We start from the raw sequence: 10,304 nt of genomic DNA, 5'->3' as shown, positions 1-10,304 counted from the left end.
TTTCATAAATTGTGTTTTTTATTGTCACTGTACATTCAGTGCATTGTTAGATCTGGCTGCCCTACTCCCCCACAAAAGCATTTATTTACACATGGATACAGTAGGCATAAATACAACAAACAAAACATGAAAATGCCACACAGTCCTGTCCAGTGAATCCCAGCTGTGTTTTGGCTTATTTCCATTTCCCCCCCCCATTTTCTTTTCTTCACAGAACAGTGCACATAGTTAGCCTGCCCCCCCCTTCAAGCATGAAGAAAGTTTGTAATTACAATGAACCAAAGCTCCCTTTTAACTTGATTCATATATCACAAATGCAAACATATTGCTTTTGAAGAGGGAGAGAAACCTCTTGGGTAATCACTAGTCTGTGGTGCGCACACCTAGCAGGTTCCTCTTTACACCGTGGAACAGATCGGCCGGGGAGGTTCCTCCATGTTTTATGTAAATCTCGTCATCTCGGAGTGCATGGAGATGAGGTAAGTCCGCAAATGGAGCAACGAATAAGTAGCTTTCCTCCGAGGAATGTGCGCCTCCTCCCCCCACCACCAATTGCGGTAACTTCATCTACATTTTTTTTAATACCCAGCCGGTGATGTCACTTTATTTCTGTGCCACTGACTCCCAGGAGAATCCCATGGCCCGCTTCCAAGCCCAGTGTAATTTTCAAAATATGAATTGAGGTATAGGGTCTAGACGACTTTAGTCGCCGCTCGTCCTGCTTTGCTGATAACCAAAAACACACGGAGAAACCGAGAGACAAAAAAAAAAACATACAGAAAAAAACAAAATCGTCTTAAAACAAACACAATGAACTCGTCCATTATTCACTTGAAACAGAGACTTGTATAATACACTGGGCTGTAAATATGTTCCTAATCCTCATGAGAATACATTAAAGTGGCAAACCGAACACGTGATCTTAGTCACATCAATGCACAGCAGATACAGTATAATACAGTGAATTGCACGTAGCAGTTATACAGTATGTTCAAGTTGTAAACAAAGCACAACTACAAGTCAGTCTGATGCTCCAAACATAAGGAGCACAGGTGGCCGTACTGCCTTGCATAGCCCAGTGATCGCTGCTGCTCTGTTAGGAAACTACTGTAGACACCCATGAAATCGCCTTTTGGAGAGACTTAGACGAAAAAGCCTCGCCACCATCAGCTAAAATCAAACGCCTCTCGTCCCCAGAGTAGAGCCAAAGCAGAAATTTAATTGCTCCGTTTCTTTTGAGAATTTCAAGCTTAGGACACAATTAGAATTAATTGGATATTGTAGAACCGTTTTAGATGTCTGAACATAAATTAGGCATTTAAAAAAAAAAAAAAAAAAAAATTATCACATTAATTTGTGAGTGGGGAAAATTTAAAATGACCTTTTTTTCTGTCACAACAGGTTTAAAGGTTCTCCTTACAACAAAAACAACAGGAACTGGGGAGGGAGGGGGGTGTAATTTATGCCGTTAGCATTAAAAAGAAAAATAATTATACTCTCATGTCCCAATTACACTTCAGTTTTCTCTTATGTTAACCAAGATGTGCGCCTTCTTCGCTATCACAAACTTAAGAGTAAATGAACACAACAGAATTGAACTATTACCCATGATTATTATGTTGTGAATAAAATATTTACATGAAAACAGCTCATCATTTCATAAACGCAGTTGTGTGAGTTGTGTTTCTGCTTTGGTTTGATACTAATCAGAGGTAATAAATCCCTTGTTTCACTTGGGGATGGATTAGCTGGCTAACAATTGGGGAGATGCACCATGGAAACAATTCTCATCAGCGCACGGTTAAAATTATCTATGCATTATATTCTAGTTAATTAATATGGTCTCTCTGGTAGAGCCTCTGAGTTTCTAGTTGCTTATGCTTCCATCGCTTTTGGGCGAAGCTAATGGCACTTGACTTTTTAAAAGACACCACTTGTATAGCCTTTGTGTGGAATTTATATTTTTCTCACTAAATCCCTAAAAGCTACTGAGTAACCTGTCCTCTTATTATTGACACATGTTGGTTAAATGTTCCTTCTTACCTGCTTAGATCAACAAACCTGTAAGAAATATGTCATCATCTGAGACAATATTATGATATGCTTGGTACTGTCTTTAAATAATTTAGAGTCAACTCATGTCAGTTTGCCCCTTCACCAGTTCATATTTCCATTTAACAACCTCTTACCATTTCCTTTCACCCTACCGATACTCTCTACCTGTGGTCTTATGTATGTAACCAGTGCATATCATTTCATTTCTCTTTGTAGATAAGTAGCTGAATGTTAAGTAGACGAATTTGGGACATAAATAAAGTTGAAATAAAAATAGACATATCATAAATCAGCAAGAACAATAGTTAAATGCATTTTATTTATTTTATGCTGACTTAAAATGATTTTTTTTTTTCATTTTAATCTCTTCCAATTCAATTTAACTTTATCTAATGATTAAAGTCTAATAACTATGATCCCCATTTTAGTTTATTGGAGTCACTCCAAATTTATTTAGAGTATATGCAAAATTACTTTGAATCCTTTATTTTCTACGTTTATCCAAAGCATCCACTAGTCGGTTGTTACAAGATATTTTCTCTTCAGATCCAAAAAAGTCATATATTCAAATAACAAAACTGTAAAACTGGTGAAGACGCAAAATGAACAGTATCCTTTGGTAACTAGTTTGCATCTGGCAGATCCTACGTTCTTAAAACCTATGATTAATTGTGGATTATACTCATGTTTCACTTTAAGTGTTGGTTCTGAATGTTTAGCACCGCCATTAAAAAACAAATATGCTAAATGTCAGTGAGCTGTAATGACGCACACTACATTGTTACAGTTGTAATGAGGTACCATATCTTGTGTTATCCAAAATGATGAAAAATATTCAAACTTAGATGTGACTTAAAAAATTACAAGAAAGTGTAAGTCTCTTCAAAGTTTAAGCTGAGCTTCAACATTTTACCCTGTGACCCACATTTGGAGAGAAAATAAGTTTTATATTGTAACAATAGTCAAAAAATTACTTCGGTTGTTAAAAATCCCTTCAACCAAAAAGTAGAGTATCAAGTATTAATGCTGCTGATAATTTATTCTTATTTAGTTATGAATCTGCAAGAATTTCATGAGCAGTCTGATTTCCGTTGGGATTCAAGGAGCACATTATAAGCTAAATAAAATCCCCAAGACCACTGGTTATGGTAAAATTGAAAAAACAAAAACAAAAAACAAAACAAGAACAAAAAAAACAACAAAACAAACCAAAAAAACTGTTAAACCACGCTCCCAGAAAAGTCAAGAAGTCTAGCCGCTGAATGTTTTACTTGGATGCTAATTGCAGGATTTAATAAACAAAATGTGACTTTCCTTGAATTCGCCATATTATCTAAGCTAAAAAACAATTCAGATTAATAGGTGTTCGCATGAGAACGCACTTTCACCTCAAAGAATCAAAAAGTGTTGAAGTAAAACAATTACTTGCACAGAAGACCAAATGTCATAAGTTTGCCATCTTGATGTTTGGTAGCTTCTCTGATAGCTTCTGCAAAATATTAGCCTCATTAGATGATGGCTAAAGAGCTTCAAGGCAAAATCAATATCAGTGAGACCAAGTTTCAGAGTTAAACAAATACAGATGGAACTTTAAATACAAAACTTCTATAAATAAATGGGACCAATTACAATGCTGTCTAAAATTAAAAACCTTAAAAACTAGCATAGCGTCAAACAAGCACCTAAAAACCTAAAATCCTCACAAAGTTGGTATCTATAGCATGACCTTCCTGTTGTATCGGTTGATAATTACATGATTTAAAAAAAAACAAAAAAAAAAAACACTTTCATCAGTACAAGATATAGCTTATCATTGTTGAGTTGGTTTCACAGCATGTTTAGTTTCCAGTGTCAGCACAGAAAGAACGGGGAAGAAGTGCAGTTTCCTAAAAATAACTAAACAATAGCCAGTACCCATTTTGTGTCACATAAGTGCAAACATTTCTGCTGTGAATGAAATGTTCACTCGTTCTGTCACTAATTTTGTGGTGTCAACTAGTGATTATGAGAATACAGTGTGCATTTTGGAATATTTCCACAACACTGACAGGTTGCTCAAACATAGACTATTAACAGTTAACAGTAGCTTCAGTACACAAGTTATATTATTCATTAAAAGCTATGTGGTTATCATTGGTTTTCACGTACACTTATGCAACTTTTTTCAGATTTGTAAGAAATATACAGTTTGGAAACTTTCCATTGGAAAGTTATGCTTGGATGAAATGCAGCTGGGTTTTATGAGTTTTAAATAATAATAAGTCTTTTGTGTAGATTTTGCAAGAAAAGTTTCACATTTACCTTACAAAAATGACTTCACAAACCTCCAAGCATTTTGGGCATATGTTGATATTTTTTCGATATATAAAAAAACACAAAACTAATGAGGATTTAGAGTATATGAGCTTGAAGTTTTCAAAAAACTCGGGAATTCAGGACAATTTACAAAAGAGGAGCACGGAATGCCTTTGTGTTGTCTTTCCACTGCAGCGAACTTCAAAAATAGTACGTAGTCTCCTACTAGAGCGGTCTGCTTGCTGACCAATTCCACTGTCTGCTCTCCAAACTCATAATAAAAAGCAAATTATTGATTCAAGTTCATGGCTATTTTTAATCTCTCATATCCACAAACTTGTGTGCAATAACTACATTTGGAAAATCTAGTTATTGCAGTTATTAGGTGTGGATGTTAGCATTAGAATGCTAGTATTGCCATTTGGACGAGTAATAAGCATGCTCTGTCAACTCAGGGCACAGTACACTAACATCAGCTTAGTGAAGAGTTTAGTGTTGAACTACATAATAAGCCTGTTGCATGTTCCTAATTCCCACTGCAATACAAAGTGGACGAAATTCCAGTTTGAACATTTAAAATTTATTGCTAAATGTTGAACTCTCACTCTGAAGTTGATAGGAATTTGAACGAGTGAACAATTCAGACACACGTTTAGTTGAAATGATAGCTGACTGACCTCTGTCATTTGACCAACCGATTGGATTAAAATACCAAGACAATGAAGCAACTATGAGGTAATTACGTGGAAGTGACCGTCTTTGATGATAAGTTCAGAAAGGATCTTAAACAATTCTCCCTTCCACCCAGTGAGGCTTCACAAAATGTACAGTACGTGTAAATAACGACCAGTTCGAGTCTATTGCTGGAACAAGTGAGATAAGAAAAGAGGAGAAACTGGAACACAAAGTATGGCTACGCTGCTGTACAGTTCTTTATATTATCACTTTCTCATTTTGAGATTAAAACAAAAATAAGAAACAAATTCACAGAAGACTCAAGTGATATAGAGCAATGGGTCTCTGGTTATAACAAGACCGCAGTTGCCTGATTTCTGTACACCTCTATATACATTATCATCATCCTGCTTGTGTCAAATTTAAAGTCACCCTCTTTAAAACTATTCCAAGTCTTTTTTTATTTTTTTTTTATTTTTCAAGTTTTGCTATTATTTTAATAGGTAAAATGACTTCAGAGCCCAAGTGTCATCCTTTGGCTGTTAATTGGCACTTCACCTTTATTTCTCATGGGCCGTTGCTCGTCTCTGACTGAATGATGCAGCTGCTCCAGGTGTCAAGCTTTGGCCTCCAACATCTCGAGGAATAGTTTGTGCATGGGAACTTTGCCCTGCATTTTAATGCTGTAGAAGTGCTGAACAGCCTTTGTGGCGGTTTGACGGAGCAGAGGCAGGGTCATCAGCAGCTTGCCTGCCCGTCGGGGGTCCTCTGGGTGCTGGGATCCCTCGTAGTCCTGCAGAGCCTCATGCAGAGAGTCTTGGAGCCTTTGGACGGCTTCGACGCTCTCTATGTGCATGGAGTCTGGAGCAAGAGGAGGGGCGTGGAGAGAAAAGATGAAGAAAGAGGTACATGTGATGTGAGGAAGAGACTAAACTTCATTAGAACATTTAGAGCAGCAGAATATTTGGGGGTTTAATTTGCTGAAATGTGCAACATTAAAGTTTCATTACAGTTCTGTAACTAAAGAAATCGTAAGTGTAATTTTATAATATAGCGCTCCTCGTGTTTTGTCATATTTTCAAGCTGTCATGTACACAAACACACCAACTTTAACCTTTCACACGTTTAGCTACTTGATCACACTTTTTAAAAATGCCAGTCATTACAAAATCTGATTTTTGTAATGACTTCAAATCAGGTCAAAATAACGTCTTCTTTATAAATTGCATCATATACTCTTCCAGATATAGATGATTTTAAGACCTTACTATGCTGCTCAGATTAAAAGCTCTTTGGATGACTAAAAATATTTCAAAGTCTCCTTCAAATGGCTGTTTGATTACCCTTTAACTAAAGAGTCAGAAGTCAGCTTAGCCAGTTAATTTGCATTTGATATTCTTTTGGTTTCAGATCCAAAGTGAGGAATAATAATCAAATCATACAACAACCCAGGGCAAACCCCCAGCCCCCCAAAAAACAAAAAACAAAACAGTAAATCTCTTTGCAGCCTTGGGAGAGAGAGTTAGGGGCCAGTAGGAAGCAGAAACACTTGTTGTTTCAGGGGAAGTAAACAGCCTCTTCCTACCCAAAGTTATTCACTTTTCCTATAGTGCTAACTCTTGTGATCTCTCGTGTTCTGGTTCTGGCAAAAGAAATCCCGGCATTCTTTGAATTCCTCAGAAAAATACTTCTAGGTGTAAAAGCAAAGTTACACTGTAAAAATACTCTTCATACACAGAGGGAACAGTATACTTTTGCAATACAATTTAGACTTTTAATTAGCTTTGACAATAATTTGAATTTGTATTTCCTATTCCAATTTCTTTCCTCTTTACCCTGTAACAGTCTGTAAAATTACTTAGTGTCTGTCGAACCTTGTTTCTTTTTACTTAATCAAATCATTAGGAAATACACCTTGCGCGAATACTAATAATATATAGTTCTAAGTTGAATAAAATTGCAATAAATATACAAAACCTATTCCTTTCTTCTTCAAAGCATATGACAAACCTACTCCCTAATTAGGAAAGAGATTGAGACTGATCAGATTTTGATACATTGATATAAATTAGCGTAGCCCCTCATTGCTACAAAGCTATTTAAAAATGGATTCAGTAACAATAAAGTATCCTTTTGTCGTGTGCAACGCAACACAAATATGCAGCTGCGCCTACCTGTTTTGCAGCTGGTTTTACATTCCACAGCTTGTAAATGCAGACATGCAATTTTGGAGAGAGCTTTTCTCTTGTTAGTAGTTAATGATGCTCCTTAAATAAATGCCTGTGCGTGGCCGAGGCTCAGGGGAGAGAGACGTGCACCGCAGGTCGGAATAAATATACAGTGGTAAAGGAGAAAGATTCATTTCTTTTTGGTAGCACGGAGTACGGTGTGCATCCCCCCATTTTGCTAATGAATTCAGATGGCTGCATTACAAGGATATCGTTCATCTGAATGATGGTGGCAGATGGCCTTCATTTCCATAAGAAAGAGCAGTTGGCCCCCTTATGTATAGGCTCTAAAATAAAACCAGTTGAGACTTTTTTTTTAAATTCCTCTCTATGTATAACTCTAGACGATGGAATTAAAAAAAAAGCATAGTCGTCCTTAAAAAGGACGAGCTGACGCAGGGTTTTAGTAGACAAGCGTAGTATGTCGGGTCTAGCCTGTTTGCCTATCCATAGACAGAAAAAGCAGTTTTCCTCAGTGTTATATCATCCCAAAAGCGAAGCCGAACATGTCGGCTAGATGACGAGTGAGGGAATTGGATCAGCTATGTGTCATGAATTTAGGGAGTGAAGTTAAGACCGTGTATAAACATGTAAATGAGGAAGAAAAAAGGGAAAGTACAAGGCTAATTATGTTCCTAACTGACTGATTAAGTCTCTTTTACCAGTCGCCTTCTGTGTAAATTGCATTTCTATCTTGGGAAATTAACTAGGCTATGTGGACCGCACATGTGTTCCAGCAGTCTTTGTTTGAAACCTTCATGTTAATACTGATCTGATCCTGATTTGGCGGCATGGTAAGACGTTTGCGTGTGAAGCAATTGAAAATGTGTTCAAATGTGTTTATATGTGGAGTTATTTAAGGCGGTACGGGCTGGCATGCAAAACTAACTTTGAAGAAACAATTTCCGTGTAATCCGTCAGCAGCCTGGCGTCAATCTCGTCGATACTTTGCTAATTACAAAATCAATGGCCATGAATTTCCACAGCTGTCACACCCTCCGGACCAGCGAAGCCGAAGCTCTGCGGGACTTTGTTCAAACGAGCCAAAGTTGCCCTATTGCCCTCGCTGAGCCTCCCGCTCAACCCCAGGCCTTTCCTCTCCCACACTTCTCCCTTACGTTTCCAATCCCTGCCTTTCCAGCCACCCCCCCCCACCCCCTCTTTTGCTCCCGTGGAGTGTTTGCAATCAGATGAGCAAAGCTCTGGGCTCAGCATCTTTTTTCATTTTTCAGTCAGGCAGGAGAAAAGACTCCTAACAGTCATTGATTAGCGGGGGACAGGCCCAGCCTCATGAAAAGCAAACTGTCGATACGGGCGCAGCATCTTCACATTGGAACAAACGAGGCCCGTCGCTCCCCGACGCTCATTCCACTCCACTTAACACATTTTATTGACAGCCCCTGTTTTTCTAATGAAATGCTAAATATATCTCCCTCGGCTGAGCCGCGCTGGCAGCCACTGTGATGGAGATGGAGGGAATGAGAGCGCAGCGACAGTCACACACACATGTATCTGTGCACAAAATGAACATGAAGCTGCACATGCACACTTGCGATAAATGGGGAAAAAAAAACTCTGACCTTTACTCTTATCAGGGAGCCGTTATCTTGAAACTGATGGATTCACAAGACATACATCAGCTCTTGACATTTTTTTTATTTTTGCTGAAATTCTTTGTTTAATTAAATGTCAACTTTCTTAATTTGTTTTAGATCTCGTGTGTGGATTCAAGACCTCTAATGTAAAGATGAACGAAGAATCTTATGAACTTAAATAGTTTAAGATCCAGAGTTTCTACAATTTTATTTTATTTGAATTAAATTCTTTTCCAGGCTTAGATTTTTGTGGCCATCATTTGTCATGGACAGACCCTTGTAAAATGAATAATACCAATTAAACTTTTTAACATTTTTAAATGTTGTAGCCACAAATCTGAATGTATATCTGAATGCAACTAAATCAGTGTCTTAATAAGCTTATGTGGCAAAAAATCTTCTTAGAAGTCAATCCATTTCCAGTTTAGAGCAAAATCTAGCGCCCCTGACACGAAGAGGTTCGGCAAGACAAACAAAAGATTTAGCAAAATATTATGAAACACTTTAAATTACTGATAAAAAAATCTCCATAAAAGCTGGTTTTAAAATTAAAATAAACTTTTTTAAGTCTACTTTTCCACCAGTGGCAAACAATTAGCATTGGTACCAATAGATGAGCAGAGTGCAAGACTTTTTGTTTGATTGTTTTGCTATTTTATTTTGTCTGTCTTATAAAATGCACTTATATGTTTTTTCTTTGGTTGCATTGCAGTTTTGTGTGATTTCATACTCCTTAAAAAAAAACCTAATCGCCTTTCTCCATAATTAATTTTGCAATAATAAGTTCCTTTAGGGCTAGAAAGATTGAACCTTACCAGAGTTGGCAAGCGCGATAGCTTTGAGCGTGACAAACTCCTCCTTCTCCATGCGCAGCTTCTTGTAGCGTCGCACCAGCGGCAGGATGGCGACGTGAAGATCCAGCAGGCCCGAGATCCTCGCCTGCTCCTCGTCTACCACATAGTCCTCTGCGTATACAATCTCGTCCTCGCAGGGCAGCGAGCGAAACACAATGCTCAGCACCAGGATCTCCATCCAGGCGCTCTGCAGGAGACTCATCTGATCTGCCAGGGACAGTGTAGAAAAACCTATTGGAAAAAAAAAGAAAAAGATTTGTAACACTTAGGTTTTCTTTCCAGGCTTGTTAACTTCAGGTTTCAGCCAAACTTGAGACCTCTGTACGTTTTATGGACTATAATCACTGTACAATCCCCAGAGGAGAACAACTTGAAACAGGCCGATTGCTATATGTGTTGGCTTAAGGCTGGAATATAAATCTGTCAAATGTAAAGGCCTTTGAAACATGAGCCAGAGCTATTCAGCCATCATCAGCCAGACCTTTAGTGCATAAGGACGGGAGAGCCGATAAGTCAGAGCAAACTCTCCTGCAAAGAACCGTAAAGAAGAGAGGAGGTTATAGTTTCCAATAACGACCAAATCACTGGTCCAAAAGAGAAGG

The 10,304-nt window shown here is 37.9% G+C and overlaps 1 protein-coding gene across 1 annotated transcript in view; it reads right to left on the bottom strand.

The window, feature by feature from the left end:
* The window catches only part of esrrgb (estrogen-related receptor gamma b), a 50,037-nt gene continuing 39,733 nt past the window's right edge, over window positions 1-10,304 (bottom strand). The window contains exons 6-7 of the mRNA XM_008397869.3: window positions 9,664-9,933; window positions 1-5,886 (exon numbers count right to left, since the gene is read on the bottom strand). Coding sequence (XP_008396091.1) covers window positions 5,642-5,886; window positions 9,664-9,933 — 515 coding nt within the window. The 3' untranslated portion in view covers window positions 1-5,641. The remainder of the gene's footprint in view (window positions 5,887-9,663; window positions 9,934-10,304) is intronic.

The sequence above is a fragment of the Poecilia reticulata genome, chromosome 21, assembly GCF_904066995.2.
Source record: "Poecilia reticulata chromosome 21, P_reticulata-male-v2, whole genome shotgun sequence".
Taxonomy (NCBI): domain Eukaryota; kingdom Metazoa; phylum Chordata; class Actinopteri; order Cyprinodontiformes; family Poeciliidae; genus Poecilia; species Poecilia reticulata.
Note: the sequence above shows the minus strand (reverse complement) of the source record. Positions and strands in the feature narration are given on the sequence as shown.